Source organism: Ailuropoda melanoleuca, chromosome 7, assembly GCF_002007445.2.
Source record: "Ailuropoda melanoleuca isolate Jingjing chromosome 7, ASM200744v2, whole genome shotgun sequence".
NCBI classification, from domain to species: domain Eukaryota; kingdom Metazoa; phylum Chordata; class Mammalia; order Carnivora; family Ursidae; genus Ailuropoda; species Ailuropoda melanoleuca.
The window spans coordinates 75,271,589-75,289,997 of record NC_048224.1 but is presented as its reverse complement, the minus strand read 5'-3'; the positions used below and the strand labels follow the sequence as shown (position 1 = coordinate 75,289,997).

Sequence of the window (18,409 nt, the reverse complement as noted above, 5' to 3'; positions counted from 1 at the left end):
ACACATATAGAATAACGTAAAGCACCTCAACCAAATCTGATTGCAAAAAAAGAAAAAAAAAAGGTTGCCAGAAGACAGTATCAGACCTGTGATATACTGAAGAACTCTGTAGCAAGCACTGCACTCAACTGATTAAGCAATGATTTTGTTAAAACAGTATACAGTAATTATTTTATTTATTTTATTTCTGTTCATTTTACTTCCAAATGACAAGAAGCCATTAAAAAAAAGATACTAAGTACAACTTTAATACAAATCGAAAAGGAAGAAGAATTAATAGTTAGTTCTTAAAATTTACTCTTGTGTCCCAAGATCTGCATGGAAAAGAAAAGTATCCAAAATACAGTAAAAAATAGTTTGTGTATTTCTGAAGCAATAAATGCGATATAATGATAATGCTAACAGCTTCTTAAAGCTTAAAATATGTTCTCTACAGAGACCTAAAATTCCACTGGGGGGGTAGACTGGATGGCATGTCCCTTGGAGTTTAAAAGGCTGTCCATATGAACTGAATTATCCTTGACAAGTACCTTCAGACACTTGTAATATGATCTCATGTAAATTTAGACCATATTTTGCACACAAACCAGTGGCAATGGTGAGTTTATTCAAAAGCTCAGATAAGAAGGAAAGAAAAACTGATATCCTTAGTAATAGTTGTTAACATGAAATTTCCGAAATGAAAAGCATAAAAGTAAAAGTATCTAATGTGTTGTAGCAAATGGAAGAAAAACAAATGTTAAGAGAAATGGTTTTTTTTCCCTTTTTCAACTCCTAGCTACCTAGTCTTTCCAAACAAAATTTTATCCTTCAATAGTTTATTTAAATTTGGAAAAAGAAAAACACATTTTAAATAAATAAATAAACTGGAAAATTCCGTTTGCATTGGAATTTTAATAACATAATATAATCAAAATACCATAATAAATCCTAACAACATAGAGCTATAAATATTTACAAAAAGCAGACTGTAAGATAAAACAAAAGGACAACTCAGAACTCTGTAGCTTTAAAGATTCCTCAGGATTGCCTTCTGCCTTGGCACAGACAGCCCTACAAACTTTGCTAATTCTACAGGGATCAGCTCCACTGTCCAAGACACGCATTAAGGCCTGTAGAAGAGAACCCAGCTTTGGAGAGTGCTAGGCCAAGCCAGCTCCATAGCATCATTAACTGTATTTATTTTTCTTTATCAGAAGTCTGCTCCTGCTATGGTTGTCCTGCTAATGGATGAGAATAGGATATAGATCATCTTGAATTTGAGTAGTAGAGAAAAATGACAGATTATTTTAAGAAATTTTAAAGGTGTGTGTATTTTTTGTGGGCCCTTAAAACCAAGATTTTATACGTGCATGGGATAATTAATGAATGTCAAAGATGGTTTTATAAGCTAATTTCACAGTAGAATAATAAATTCCTCCCACTTGAACTGTATTAAAGGAAGATTATTACTCATTTGTTTCTTTAAAAATATTTTGTGGAAACCAACACTTCAGTTTAACAAAACAGCAAAACAACTGGAACTATTTTTTACAAACATACATTTTGTAGTCACTTAAATGAGGTATATTTAATCAATTAACCACTTGAAATATTTAAATACACTCTGAATTATTTAAAAAATTCAACTTAAAAATCAAACTGAGAGACATGTTTATAATATTGCTTTGCTGAAACACTGAAAGAAAGTGCACTGCATAGAGTGCTTAAATTTCTCACTCTTCCTTTCAATCAATATCTGAGGCAAAGTTTCATCTCTAGGGCCCTTAATGGCAGGAATTCCTGGAGCCAGCAAATGAGTAATGTTAAACCTATGATTAGATGATGAGGCCATCAAAGACACTAGACCCTAATGCTACATTCTTCTTTATTTCTCTGAACTGCAGTAAAACCCTGAGCTAAAGAAGAAGGAATCTTAAGCTTTTTTTTTTTTTTCTTCCACAAAAGCACTTTTTTTTTTTTTTTTTAAATAAATGTGCATCATCAAGAACCTAAAAGGTCCTAACAGATCTCTCGGAATGTCTCTTGAACTCAGGACTCTAGTATTAGGTAACAATTTTCAAATGCCCGGCAGATGAACTCCTGCCAGGGATGCTGTTTTCTTTAACTTCTTCCTTTTATTCATATTCTTCATATTCTTCTGGCTGAAAAGGAGGGAATGGACCTAATGGTTCCCCTATGAATATATTCTTGAAGACTGGAAATCAATAGGTAAGTTTGGGTTGTTTTCTGTTTGCTAATATTTTAAAGGATCAACTGAAGCCATATTGTTTATTTGGGAGTTAATTTATTATTGGGAGTTTATTTGCGGCTTTGGGGAGACCTCAAGGTCAGTAACTAGAAACAGTTTAGATGTATTTTTCTATTGAGGAAACTAGGAATAAATGTAATAACTACTTATTATAAACATACATAACCTGTCTTTCTTGTTCTCACATTACAAAATATTTAATACTTATATGAAAATAGGATCATTAGGGGACTTGACAGAGCTGGTAAGAAGAAAGACCACAGCATCCCTAATTTTAGTTACCAGAAAAATGTAATATATATATTTTGAGTTTCTTGTAACTGCTAAGAAGAAAGAATACCTAACAACTACAAATTCTATTTTTAAATCTGATTATTAAGGATAAATAGCGTAAGTAGGTTTTTAGAATTTATACTGAAATAGACAAATTACATTAAAAAAAGAAAGCAACAAGATATTGTATCAAAGACCACTCACAAATGAGCTATATTTTATACTCGGGCTATTGCATGAAAAAGACTTTGTTTTCATTGTCTGTAATCTATAGGAGAAAACATGTTAGTAATAAATGTCAAAATTATAAATTCTACTGTACCATTTTTAAAAGGTGGAATGTAAAGAAGGGTATCAAAAGATCTATAACAGATTTTATATATATATATATTTACAGATAGGGGACAATAGAAGGATAGGAAGGTAGGCAAGAATAAGATAGCTACAGAGAGCTGAAGAAGGGAGGGGGAGATTGAATCAATATTTACATGGTACGATCATCTACGTAAAAATGTATTTTAAATTATTTTCTTCATCTATGGGATAAAACATGGAAGTTTTAAAAATATATAAACATATACATATATATGCACATGCATTCTACTGCTAATGACATTAAAAAAAAAAAAAACCCTCACGTAGTTTACTGTCATCCAGTGAAAGAGATTTCCTACCTGAGAACAAAGCAGCATCACAAGCTCAACCACAGACGTGCTGGACTTCATACAGACGAGGCCTGCAACAAAGAAAGGTTGAACAAAATGAAATTACAGTGGCAGAAATCATCATTTCAAGTAATTTTAACTTAGATTTTAATGTAATTTTAACTTAGAAAAACTTTCTTTAAAATAGAATTCCTAAAATAAAACAAATGGAAACATTCCCTAACACATATTTTTTATGGCATTAATTTAAAAATATTCAGATATTCGAGAAGATGGAGAAAAAATACTACAAACTGACTTCATGCTTGGGTTATTTATTTGGTCAAGGCATTTCTTTATTTACACAAGGTGGAGGGTAGTTATCAGAATTGGTGAGCTTGTTAGAGCTACTTTGAATTCAATCACACTTGCTACGTGATTGTCTCCTGGAGTAAAGAGCAATAATCAGCAACGATCTGCCTAAATTTTCTTCTAAAAGACAAAATGAAAATAATTTACAAATAGATTGTAAATTTACAAATTGTAGATTCCCATAGGTTGTCAGTTGTTTAATATTTTTAAAATATTAAAAAATGAATTCCACACACAATTAATATATTAAGCAATGTCTATAAAATCTTCCACTGTTCTGTTTCCAAAGTCTCTGAACAGACATCAGAAAAGAATGAAGTGTTATAATTTGCATATAATAATGGCTACTACTTATTCATTGATCACTTACTGTGTGCTAGGCATTGTGTTCGGTGTCTTATATTCATAGTCACATTTAATTCTTATTTCTATTCTGTTACATACTATTATTATACCCATTACATACTATTATTATTATACTATATTATACCCATACTACAGAGAAGAAAATATTCTTCCTATAAGCAGTTTAAACATTAATTATTCATCAAGATGTTTCCCAATTGAAAGGATGACTACTGAATAACATGTAATAAGAAAGCAGATCATGATTGGTAGTTTTTTTTAAAGTGCCAACAATGGAGGAAGATGTAACTAAGGATTAAGAACAGTCTCGGGTTGAGAGTATAGAATCATGATGCTTACTAACGTAAAAAAAGTTCTAACATTTTTTCACTTTTTAAAAAAAATTAATGTTTGCTTCTTCTTTTTAATGAGGACATAAGTAATCAGAATCAGTAAAAGCACTGGATAGCAAGAAATGCCAGAGTCTTACATTAGTTGTCGCTAAATGGAAAGTTGAAGTGAAACCAGTTTTTTCTTCTTAAGGTAATTTCAATAAATAGTCTCAAATGCCTTCTAGGCTCTAGCATGTATATTTATTGTAGGTAGTGGATAAGTACCCTTTTGTGCCCACTCTGCTAACGACCCTATCCTTATTGTACACGTGACAGAAAAAGCTGTAAAAAGGCACTAGTATTCCATCTTATCAGATCTTTGGGCAGACAGTCAACTAATGAAATAAGAGGCAGATGTGAAAAGCTCATTTAAGAGACAATTGCTATAACTGATCAGCAATGCTCATGCTCAGGAGCTAGAGAGTCAAAAAGATTAATGGGACATTTATCACCTGTTGGCTACTCAACTATTTGAAATTCTGACAAAGAAAAAGTAAGCAAAAGGCCAAAGGACTATGCATAGCAAAAGAATCATAATTATGATATGTACTCCGTATCAATTTAGATTTTACACTGCAGGCTATATAAAGGATGACTATATAAAGAATTATTCACTATATATTTATTTTGTGTATTAGAATTTTTTTTAATACGTAACAACTTGAATTAAAAATTAGGGAAAACATGCAACTGCATTAATTTCTCACAGGCTGATTTTTAACTGAACTTCTAAAAAACTCCTATGTAATAAGAATGTTCATAATTTTTTACAAATTCTATCATACAGTAAATATAAACAAATGTTCCATCAATGCTTTGTTCAAAGGACGCGACAACAAATTGACAGGACAGCAAAACTGCAATTAGCAAACAGTATGGCCATTGTGATTTCAACTCCATAGATCTACACACCTTTACTAGGGTTTGTCTAATTAGTTTTGAACAGAATGAACTAATGGATTCTCCTTAAAAGAAAAAAAAAAAATCTAACCTTGACAATGCTGGGCACAAGCAAAAGCCAGTCTGGAAGACTTATCAACCTTCAAATATTACACAATCACTTTGGTTGGAAGTAAGAAAAACAAAGAGGCAAACTCCAATGTTTTTTGTTAGAGATACTGAAAATACAAGCCATGTCTGAGGATACTCTATCCTTGCAGACTTTCTAAATAAAGAAGTATCCATATTTGAAAGTTTAAGATGTAGGAATAAACATAGTTTTATATTAATTCTAATCATAAGCTCAAGAAAGCCACATTTACCTAATGATGCTATAAATAACTCAGGCTATATAAGCGTAAGGCAAATATTTTGTAAGTGTGTGTTTCAAACAGGTTGATTTTATCCTTTTTGTATCTGGCAAGAAATTCATAATTAAATCAACTCATTTGTTATCTACTCATATGAGGAAAATATGGTGTTAGCACTGAGGAGTTCATAGTAATGGATAAGACATTATCTACAGCTTCCCATGTGGCCCATGTTTTAATTCAAATCTAAGATTAACATTTACCTGGAGCTTTATCATTTACAAATCATTTTTATATATGCTATCTTATTTGATTCTCTTAATAACTCTTTGAGTTAGTTATTATTACCTCATATGCTAGATAAAAAATGAAGATTCAGTGACTAGCCCAAGAGGTATCATTCAGTAAGCGGTAGAACTGGAACCCAAATTCAAGTCACCTAACTTGAAAGTTCATTTGATGTTTTCTCAGAGCTATATAAATAATTAAACATATATAGGATGGCGATATGTCACTATGAGAAAGGTCATAATGGTTAATTCCAACTGGGATGATTTTGACAGTTTTCTTGGAGGAGGTAGCATATATTGGTCAGACATGGGGACAAAAACCACTATCTTTAGCAAAAGCACAGAAGGAGAGGGGAACAAAAAAAAATATCTAAAAGACCTTTATTGTTTGGGGGATGAATGAGTAGAATATGGGCAGTGTTAGCATGACTGAGGGCTATTCTAAAATTCAAAGATAAATAAAGATCAAAAGTAGTGAAATTATAAATGTTTTTGAAAGAGGAAGAATTTGGTGCAAGTTATAAAATGGGGGAAATGCTACTAAGGCTAAGTATTCCTATTCCATGATCACTTATCTCGCCCTGTCAACTGAGAAGTAGGTCCCAAAGGAGCTGCACACATTTGCCTCACCAGCAAAGATCTAGTTAGAAGTACTGGCCAGTTAATAGAATATTTTCACTAGCAAATACACATTCACCAGAATAAATATTCTGACTAGAAATACTAATCCAATACTTCGTACTATACAAGTTTCCAGTATAAAATTAACACCTGGAGGGAAGACGATAAATAGGTGAGCAAAGGAGGCTTGCATATAAAAGAGGTATTCGACAGCGAAGAAAACTATCTAGTAGGAGTTTTTGAATATATAATGAACTACACTGTTGAAAGATAAGGTCAGCTAACTGAGTGGTTAACATATAAGCATTTGAAAAGATTAATTAGATGGACAAATCTGAGGTGGTCCAGAGGCAGGAAGCAAAGGATGAATAGAACTGAATAAACCATCATCCAAAACACTGGCAGTTCTTTTACGTTTCCCCCCGAGTAGGGGTAAGAAGTCATCAGAACTACACTTCCTCACCATAAACAACAAAACAAAGAAAATCCCACCAAACCCCACTAAAATATAAGATGAATGTGAAATTAGAAGTTTTGACCTTTGGGACAAATCCAGCTTTCTTAATACGAGGATACTGCAAGGTACTGTGCTGCTGTTTTACTACAGAGCTGTCAGACTCTTCTGAGTCAATCTGTGAGCCTAGTTTTATGTATCTGTAGAATTAGATCAAATTATAAGAGCCCTTAAGCTTTAAAATAGTGTAGGGAAATGCCAACTCTAGCAGGATGTTCCTCACAGTGGGAGGTAAAGGGTATGAAGCCTTAGAGTGATAAGCAAGGAATGATAGTCCAACCAAGAAATCATACTCCAACTAAGAAATCACATGTATAAGGGCGTCTGAGTGGCTCAGGTGGTTAAGGGGCCATTTTTTCGTTTTGGTCAGGTCATGATCCCAGGGTCCTTGGATTTAGCCTGGCTTCCAGGTCCACGCTCAGCAGGGAGTCTTGCCTGAGGCTTCTCTCTCCCACTCTCTCTCTCTCTGCCCTTCCCCCTGCTCACACACATGCACTCTCTCTCTCAAATTAATCAATCAATCTTAAAAAAAAAAAAAAAAGAAATCACACCCATAGGGGGGACTCATCTTTCAAGCAGTGTCAGAATTTTCTTACAGCAAAGGACCTCTTCCAAGAGAGGAGACCCACAGACATCTATGACGAGGACAGGGCTCTGAGTACAGTCTCAACAAATGCCAATTAAATGAATATGTCTAGAGACCATCATTCACTGAGTAACTGCTGTAGTTGATAGAGAAAAAAATACTTTTTTGAGAAAAAAAATAAGAGTATTTTTTTGGGAGTAAGAGCCCAATACATTCAAAAAAAATTTATTGAGTGTAATGTCAACTGTGCTAAATACGATGTCAGGCACTAAGTGTAAAAAGAAGTGAGGAAAAGTGGTACATATTTTGTAAACAAATAGTCATGATATAGAGTCCTAGGAGATACAGAGAGTATAAAATGCTAGAAGCACAGAAAGGTAGCAAGCAACTCTGCTGAAGAGAGTTTATAGGGTATGTGATATATCAGTTGGATGCTGTTGAGCTTATCTGGGCAAAAAAAGAAAGAAGGGAAAGTCATCTGAGGCAACAGAAATACGAGAGGTATAAAGAAACATGAAATAGCTTGTAAAATGAGGTTGGAATATTACATCGGGTTGTTCGGAGGATGGAAGGCAAGGAGTGGAGATGAAGAAAGGGAGGCAGGAAGCAGGGTCATATAGGGCATGGATTCCTAGTGGCAACAGGGAGCCACTGAAGGACTCTAAGCAGGGGGCAGACATAATCCCATCTATTTTGGAAAGATCCCTTTCCGCCCAGTGTATAGGAAGAAATCTGTAACTGCAGAGTCTAGTCAAGGTAATGAAAGCCTGAGCTGAAGGCAGTGGCAATGCAAATAGAAGAAGATTTGAAAGCCATTTTGGAACGAGACAAACAGTATTTCAGACAATGGAATATGAGGTTAAACGGTAGGGCAAAGGGGCAATGCAAGTGTTAATGATGACACCTTTACTTGAGCTAGAGAAAACAAATAAAGAAACAGGTATGTGGAAAGAGAGTGCTGACTTTCATTCTGGACAAAATCAGGAGTATAGGCAAAAATATTAATGTTGAGCTTTGGGAGTGCTTGTTTTTTTAGGTATAGATGTTGTAACTCTGCCAAACCAGATATAAATAAGTCAGGCAGATAGCATGCTATTGAAGAAAATATAATTGTATAGTTTTTATAAGAGTCCCATTAGTAGACTACCAATAATAATCCTACAGGTCGTTTGAAGATCTAGATCTTCCATTTCTCCTCACAAGAAAATATACAAGTTAGTTTTCCATCAAATAGACATGACTATTCTGGTAATTTGAATTTTAAAAATCAAGTCTTCCCAAGACTACTTACTTTTTAAATAAATAACTTTCTAATGATTTTAACTTTCTTAAGTTCCAAAATTAGTAGAGATTAAGTGGCACTGAAATAGTTTCATCTTAGTAATAAACGTTGAATTAGAACTATAGATCTTGAAAGGAATTGTACAGGCTCACTATGCTTCATGCTTTAGTGTCAGTGGTGTACAGGGGACAATTTCTTTGAAATTCTCTGTTCTATGTAGTTTTTGCATTGTGTTATAAAGCATTCTAAATACACTGCGTAACCATAAAGTGTCTATCTTTTATGACCTCTGCATTACTTACACATCTCTATCAGCCTAATAGCAATTTCCTGGTTTTTTTTTTTTTACCAGTCTTTTACTTTTTTATCTGCAACATGCAATTTGTTTCCCTACGGCATCACTGTGTATGATCCTATTGTGAAAGACTACTTTCAGTATTACCATTTAAGTCATCTGAACTTAAGGTCAAACCAGAATTAGCAAACCAAGTAATTTGTGCAGCTTTCTAATTTAAAACCAAAAAACCAAAACCAAACAAAAAAATCACTATTAAACACCCCTGAAATAACAATAATGGCTTGAATATTAATTATTACTGCTACAACGAATATTAATATGTGCATAGGTAATATTACTACTTTCATATTTCAAGATTTGCTTACATGTTCAGTCAGAGATTTTATGTTAATTTAAAACTGCATAACAAATGGAAACAATTATAATATTACCTTACAGAAACTAAAATAACATTAAGTTCATTTTCTAAGAAAAAGCTTAAGTATAATTAAACCATTACAACCTACTTTTATATTTAGATTATAAATTTTAAGTGAAAAAAATCCTCAAAATACTGTAAAGACAGAGTTCATTCACCAATTTACTTTTAGTTCGTTAAAAACTCAGTTATCACCAACTTATGGCAGTCTTAATGTCTTTAAATAGGAACAAAACTGAAGTCTCTAGATATATCACAAGTCAGGAAACTTTTTCTGTAAGGGCGCAGACACCATATTTAGGCTTTGGTGGCCGCTATAAGTTTCTGTTACTCAACTCTGCCATTGTAGTGCAAAAGCCACACGACACATAAGAGCAAAGAGCTTGGCTGTCTTCCACAAAAACTACTTACTCATTGCCAGGTGTGTGGGTACATATGCATGTGTGCTGTCTGTGTGTGAGAAGAGAGAGAACACATACATATGCACACATACTCACATATGCATCTACAGAATTTTAAAACTGTAGGGGAAATTATTTTAAATATGTATCTATGATGCTTTATAATTTCAAATCGAAAAAGCTCTGCTTTCTCGGAAGACTGTCACAAACTCAATCATCAGCAACATTTCACCTAAAAAATATGAAGCTCTTTACAATCTTTATTCCACTTAGTGTGAATGTCCCTATGTATTACTGAAGACATATTAATGTGTTTGATTAACAAGCTACCCCATACTCTTCCGAAGATGCTATGAAATAACACATATAGGTAGGTACCTATTACCTTTCTTGAGTTCCAAAGTACCTACATTACACAACACATCTGGCTCTAAGGTTTTGAATAAAGCATTTTAGGCATTTATTAAAATGTTAAAAATGTGACAGCTTTTTAAAAGTCAGAAATCAGTGGTACTTTCACATGAAATATTTTGAAAGATTCATAAATTAATATTAATATTAATTTTAATTTCAAAGTAATTTGATATTGTACCTTTCCCCATGAAAATGCCATATATTCAGAACTAAAAATCTATATCAATATGGGCATGGTTGGCTAAGTGCTTTTAAACTTAAATCTAGAGTGTGTAGATTGATCAGATATAAAATTGATTGTAACTGTAGTTACACAAGATCCAAATAATCATTTTGACTGGTTTATTTAAATCAATTCTAATTTTTGTTGTTGTTATTGTGTTGATACAGCCTAGTAATCTTACAGATTGTGGATATTTTTTTCCTTTTTATACAGTTTTTCTCTGCTAAGAATGTTTTCATAGTAATAGGGCTGAAGTTCCTAAAACTCATAGACTATTCTTCTACACAATGATAGATTATAATTTTAAAAAATGAAGCTACAGTGATGGTTAATACATGGATATTTATTAGTGATCTGATTATAATATGAGCTGAGCTGAAGAGAACATTCTAATGGCACTATTAAACACCTATTAAATATAAAAAACTGCCACAAATTTACTCTTTTGTTACTTATGCTTTAGAAATGGTTATTTTGTGCTAGCCCATCAAAAATGTCATATCAGGGGAAATATTCTGGCAAATTCCTAATGTCCAATGTCATTCTTTTCTTGTTTCCATATGACTTTAAACTTTGGTTTGCATGTTCCATTTAAGTATCATTTTTCCCTTACATTTACTAAAAAACAGATTACAATTTCCAAATCATTTGGGATTAATTAAGTTTTGAGTTGGCTATCTCTTGAGACATTTTCTTTTAAATAATTTATTTATGGAACTATATGTAAGCCACTGCTGTATGCACAGAGATGATACAGTCTTTGACTACAAGGAGCTAACTGCCCAGTTACAAAGATAATAAATTTATGAAGGACTCTAGAGAGTATTATACTTAAAAAATTACAATAAAGCACTATTCCTCAAAATAACTTAAAATAATTATTTTTGAAGTTTTCATTAAGCACTTTGATTCATAGTATTAGATTCAAGTTTCCACTACAGAAGTGATTAACCTGAGTGTCTTGCCCTTTTCTTGACTTCCTGATTTAATCACAACAGCAATGAAAAAGGATGAAATAGGGAAATAAGAGACATTTTCACTATCATAAATCATCTGGATCCCTCAATTCTCTTTGGGTTAAATTTAATTATAGAACCAATTGTTATTCCTATCTCACTTCCCTGCACCAATTTTCTTCTCCTTTCCCTGTGCTCCTTCAAATTCCAAAAAGCTTCAAATAAATTCTAAAACAACTAAACTATGTCTTGTCCAAATTTTGACATTACCCAAGAAAGACTCTAGTCCCAAATAATCAAGAATGATACATGTGTTTTAACCCTGAATTTCATTTCAAGAAATACTAATAATCAAAAGAGTAGAAAATATTTCAAGTTAGTCATACAATTAAATCACATGAATGGATACAGTTGAATAAAAATGGTTAAACTGATGCCTTCACATTAAAAATAAAATAACTTATATTCTGTAAAATATGGGATTCTCCTTTTAAACATAGTGTGTATAAATGTATTATGTCTATAGTTAGAGTGTCAAACTACCCAAATTTGACTTTCATTGATTTACATTCTCAAGTAAATACATTCGATAATTTTAAGTTTGCAAATTTAAATTTAAAGTTGTTTTTGTGGTAACATACACCTTTAAGTTCTTCATTTTTGGGTTTAGATAAACACTGGCTCTTTTTCTTGCAAATACTTAAATATAATGCAAAATGGAAATAAATACCATGCATTTCTTTTAATAATGCATTCATGAGTCTAAAATTAAAATAAGAAATGTAATTGGTAAAAGGAAATCATTAAATTATTGTGATTATGGCATACAGCAGGAAAAAAGGTTAAGAAAGGCTCAAGTAGAGATCAGTTAGATGAAACTCACTTATTTTCAAAAGTATATAAACATTATCCAATAATTATAGGCTTAAATTGTTGAAGTACTCTGAGAAAATAAAGTTCACAAAGTTCCTTATCTGTGTTCAAAGCAATAAATTCTCCAATGTGACCAAAGCTGATTTTCTTTACTAAATTCTGCATTTAGGGCAAAATATTGAATAGAGATGAGTAACCAGACCAGTTTTAATTATTCTTAGTAAAAAAAAAAAAAAAAAAAGGAAGTTCTTGGAACTTGGAAAACCTTGGAAGTTCCTTAAATTTTACAACACTGAAGCTATTTTCAGAAGTTACAGAAATTATTTATAAGCATATGATCCCATCTAACCAATAATTTATTGGGAATATATGCCATGGGTTATACAAACAAAAAAGTACAGATCACTGAATTAACAAGATTATTTTGTCTACATCAGAAAATCCTACATCAAACTCATACCTAATCACAATTCAGAATGATACCCTGGAGTCAAATTATATAGTCACATACTAGAATACAATCCAATAATGATGCAGTAAAGAAATCAGCATGGGCATTGCTTTGCAATTAAAAAATAACACTCGAAGCATAAAATATTAGACCTTCTCATAAACTAAAAGTAAATGGTGCTGTTATTTATTCTAAACCTTCCTGCAAAAATAGATCTATTATAAATAGCAACTATCTTTTGAAACAGTATAGATGGGGAAATCAACAAAATGGAATCAAATAAATAACCACAAAAAAATGTCTGTCAAAAAGTGAAGGGTTGGGGGGCGCCTGGGTGGCACAGCAGTTAAGCGTCTGCCTTCGGCTCAGGGCGTGATCCTGGCGTTATGGGATCGAGCCACATCAGGCTCCTCCACTGTGAGCCTGCTTCTTCCTCTCCCACTCCCCCTGCTTGTGTTCCCTCTCTCGCTGGCTGTCTCTATCTCTGTCAAATAAATAAATAAAAATCTTTAAAAAAAAAAAAAAGTGAAGGGTAATTTCCAAGAATTAACAACCTTCATTGATTCAATCCTGTATGCTAACTATATGCCAAACACAAATATGAAACAGCCATGTATTAGAGAAGCCTACATTCCAAGGAGATAAACAAATCAATTTAATGTGAAGAGACCCAAGAGTTATCTCAGAATCATTATAGGATGTTGACATGGAAAGCAAGAGAAATAATGTCATTAAAATAATTCTTATTGTAATTGCAAAAAAGATAGTGGAATTGAGAAATAACAACAGGAAATATATGACTTGAAGTAATCTACAGTTATTAATTTCTTGGAAAAATGACTTAGAGATCACTCCAAGATCAGCAATCACAACATAGTATTATTCAATTCATAAAACGGGATCTGTTTGACATGAACAACTTCCTCTAGTCCTGTCATTGTATCTAGACCTAATTTGTCTTTCTATATCAAAACAAGTAGGTAAATAGAAAACATGTTTAATGCAGGAATATTTTCTAGTTAAAATGTAGCAAAGTACAGCTGTTGAAATTACCTGTATAGACTTCTTAAGTAATTAGTTTCAAAGTTAAAATAATATCCTTATAGTAAACTATCTTTGGTTGGATTTAGTGTAATTAGAATAACCCCATGGAGTATGGGGAGAACCACATTTTGGACATGGATAATAGCATGTAAATTATGCATCTCCTTCCATATGAAGGAGAAAAAGGAGATAATCATCCTCTAGCAGTTAAAACTGGTCACAAGTCTAAATTGTAGCTTTCATGGATTCTATTACACACATTAGACTTTATTTTATATCCAATCTAGTAAATTCTGTTAGCTGGATACCAAGCAAACATAGACTAAAAGCACTGATATTACATGGAGGAGCAGTGTATATACAAAGTAAGCAGCAAAAACAAAGGAGCTACACAGGAAAATAACTTTGAAGGAGACACAAGGGGAAAAGCCTAGTCTTCTAGGAGATGTCCATAGAGGCAACAGGTCTACACACTTACTGGCTTAAAAATAATTGAAACAAAAAAAATAATGTCAAATTGATCAAAATCTAACCATGTATGGCAAAACTTATGCAATCTTGGTTTGCATTACTGTGCACTAGAAACATCAAGGACAAAATCATTATCTTACCATCCTTTGCAATATTGTGACTAGAAACAGTAAATTTGGGAAGTACTACAATTTCTGAGAAACATAATGAAATGTAGCCCATTTAGTTAGAAGAATACTAGAATGACATGAGGTGGGGTCTAGGAAATAGTTACAGGAAACCAAAGATGCTCACTTGGTAAATGTGGAGGTTCCTGGGGAAAGAGTTACTGTAGAAAGAGCTTATTTTTCTTGGGATCCAGAGTCCACCTGAATTGCAGCAACTTCAGCTAATTAAGGGGCATCTGAAACGTGGAAAACCATGTTTTGATATCTGAGAAGGACAGACTGGAGACTGATGGTCAAGGGTGACATGCCCTGCGCCTGACCTCACTATCAGAAACTAGAGACAAGGAACAACAAATCTGGACAGCAGAGATCATGGGCCAGGAAAAAGTATGCCTGTATGTATTCTCTTTGATTGTACTGGTGTTTCAAACACGATGTAGGCAGACACTACGAATTATCTGAATGTTAGTAACAAACCAGTTAGTTCTTACACTTCTTTCTAAATATATTTGCATTTGGGTTTACTAGATTTTATTAGCATTACAGAATACTTTAATCTGAATCTAGTGTTTAATTAAGTCAAAGAAGCTCTGGGCTGAAATCTGAAGATCTGGCTTTAGTGGACAATCTCCATCGCTATGTAGATATCACCGAAGACACTTGCCTTCCTCGCCTCGACATGAAAACTCTTTGCTGGTAAACAGTACATGCACTATTTTGAAACTTTAAAAAATTACAACCTAAAGCAATGCATTTTACTTCATGATTCAGTATATGTAACTAAAAGAAATGTATCACAAAGCAACACTTCCTCTCACTGTGTCCTATATTCTGATCTATGCTATGCTTTGTCATGATGTGCCATTAAAAAATACCATCAGGGTGTCCTGTCCTGATTACACCATCCCATTAATGGGTGACAGTTTGCAGTCTGAACGTCACTAGAGGTGAACTGCTTCCTGTTTTTATATGGGCCACAAGCTAAGAATGGTTTTTACATTTTGAAATGTTTGGGGAAAAAAGAGAAAGAAAAATATTTCATGCCACTTAAATTTATAAAATATTCACATTTCACTATTCATAAATAAAATTTTAACTTATAGCCAAGTTCATTCCTTTACATATTATAAGTGGCAACTTCCTCACGACAATGGCAAAATTGACTATATGGCCAAAAATTATTTATTTTTGGCCCCTTACTGAAAAAAGTCGTTGACTCCTATGATAAAGGACACTACGATTCTTTCTGGCTTGACTACCCATGGTTCTAAGTCCTTCATGACTTACTGGGCTAACCTGGGAACAAGGGGAAGTCGATGAATGGTAGTGGAAAGGAATGATGCAGGAAAGTGTGGATTCTTGGTCAGTTATTTAGGCATTAGTTTTCTGTATCATTTAATACTTGAAAACAAGAATGAAAAATGGGAAAACTGACAGGCAGTATTTGGTGACAGCATAAAGATTAAAATCATTTACAGAATGTGTTCCTGTGAGTTCACAGGGCTTTAACATGTAGCCCTTCAGTGCTTCAGTTTTATGATGGGCCCAGTAAAGGCTGGTAATGGTTTCAGCAAGGATTAATTTGGACCTGAAGTGGCCAATTGTGTTGCATTGTATTCATTAGTACATTTCAAATTCACAATGATTAAATAGGCATTGAGTAGAGAAAGTGAAGCCGGTGGCTTCTCTTCACTTTAATATTCTTTATATGAGTTGAAACTGACTTTCAACTGTGCTTTTTTTTGTATTTATTCTTATTTTTATTTTTCCCCATTTATTAAATGTTTTTTTATTATATTACATTAGTCACCATACAGTACATCCCTGGTTTTTGATGTAAAGTTCGATGATTCATTAGTTGCCTATAACACCCAGTGCACCATGCAATACGTGCCCTCCTTAATACCCATCACCGGCCTATCCCAGTCCTCAAACCCCTCCCCTCTGAAGCCCTCAATTTGTTTCCCAGAGTCCATAGTCTCTCATGGTTCATTCCCCCTTCTGTTTACCCCCCTCTGCTTTATCCCTTTCTTCCCTTACTGATCTTCCTAGTTCTTATGTTCCATAGATGAGAGAAATCATATGATAATTGTCTTTCTCTGCTTGACTTATTTCACTTAGCATTATCTCCTCCAGTGCCATCCATGTTGCAGCAACTGTTGAGAACTCGTTCTTTCTGATAGCTGAGTAATATTCCATTGTATATATGGACCACAGCTTCTTAATCCAGTCATCTGTTGAAGGGCATCTCGGCTCCTTCCATGATTTGGCTATTGTGGACAATGCAGCTATGAACATTGGGGTGCATATGGCCCTTCTCTTTACTACGTCTGTATCTTTGGGGTAAACACCCAGTAGTGCAATGGCTGGGTCATAGGGTAGTTCAATTTTTAACTTTTTAAGGGACCTCCACACTGTTTTCCAGAGTGGCTGTACCAACTTGCATTCCCACCAACAATGTAGAAGGGATCCCCTTTCTCCACATCCTCTCCAGCAATTGTTGTTTCTTCCCTTGTCAATTTTTGCCATTCTAATTGGTGTAAGGTGGTATCTTAGTGTGGTTTTGATTTGAATTTCCCAGATGACTAATGATTTTGAACATTTTTTCATGTGTCTGTTACCATTTGTATGTCATCACTGGGNGTGTCTGTTAGCCATTTGTATGTCTTCATTGGAAAAGTGTCTGTTCATATCTTCCTTCTGCCCATTTTATAATTTATTTGTTTCTCGCATATTGAGTTTGAGAAGTTCTTTGTAGATCTTGGATAACAGTCTTTTATCTGTAGCATCATTTTTAAATATATTCTCCCATTCCGTGGGCTGCCTCTTAGTTTTTTTGACTGTTTCCTTGGCTGTGCAATCTCTTTTTATCTTGATGAAGTCCCACAAGTTCATTTTATCTTTTGTTTCTCTTGCCTTTGGAGATGTGTCATGAAAAGATTACTTTGTCCAATGTCGTAGAGATTGTTGCCTATGTTCTCCTCTAGGATTTTGATGGATTCCTGTCTCACATCGAGCTCTTTCGTCCATTTGGAGTTTATCTTTGTTTATGGTGTGAGGGAGTGGTCAAGTTTCATTCTTTTGCATGTAGCTGTCCAATTTTCCCAGCAACATTTATTGAAGAGACTGTCTTTTTACCACCAGATGTTTTTTTTCCTGCTTTATCAAGATTAGTTGCCAAAGAGCCGAGGGTCCATTTCTGGGTTCTCTATTCTGTTCCATTGGTCGATGTGTCTGTTTTTGTGCCAGTACCATGCTGTCTTTGTGATCACAGCTTTGTAGTACAGCTCGAAATCCGGCATTGTGATGCCCCCAGCTTTGTTTTTCCTTTTCAACAGTTCCTTGGCGATTCGGGGGCTTTTCTGGTTCCATACAAATTTAAGGACCGTTTGTTACAGTTCTTTGAAAAATGTCCTCGGTATTTTGATCGGGATAGCATTGAAAGTGTAGATTGCTCTGGGTAGCATGGACATTTTAACTATATTAATTCTTCCAATCCATGATCATGGAATTTTTTTTCCATCTTTTATGTCTTCCTCAATATCTTTCAAAAGTGATCTATAGTTTCTAGCATATAGGTCCTTTACGTCTCTGGTTAAGTTAATTCCAAGGTAACGCATGGTTTTTGGTGTTATTGTAAATGGGATGGATTCCCTAATTTCTCTTTCTTCAGTCTCATTATTCGTGTATAGAAATGCAACTGATTTCTGATCATTGATTTTGTATCCTGCCACATTACTGAATTGCTCTGTAAGTTCTAGTAATTTGGGGGTGGATTCTTTTGGGTTTTCCATAGAGAGTATCATGTCATCTGCGAAGAGACAGTCTTTGACTTCTTCTTTGCCGATTTGGATACCTTTGATCCCTTTTTGT

General features: G+C 33.8%; 1 protein-coding gene across 6 annotated transcripts in view; it reads right to left on the bottom strand.

The window, feature by feature from the left end:
• NBEA (neurobeachin) overlaps positions 1-18,409 on the bottom strand; it is a 651,237-nt gene that overhangs the window by 343,982 nt on the left and 288,846 nt on the right. For all 6 annotated transcript variants that reach the window (XM_034665060.1, XM_034665062.1, XM_034665064.1 and 3 more), the window contains one exon: positions 3,199-3,260. In XM_034665060.1, the coding sequence (XP_034520951.1) occupies positions 3,199-3,260 (62 nt within the window). The remainder of the gene's footprint in view (positions 1-3,198; positions 3,261-18,409) is intronic.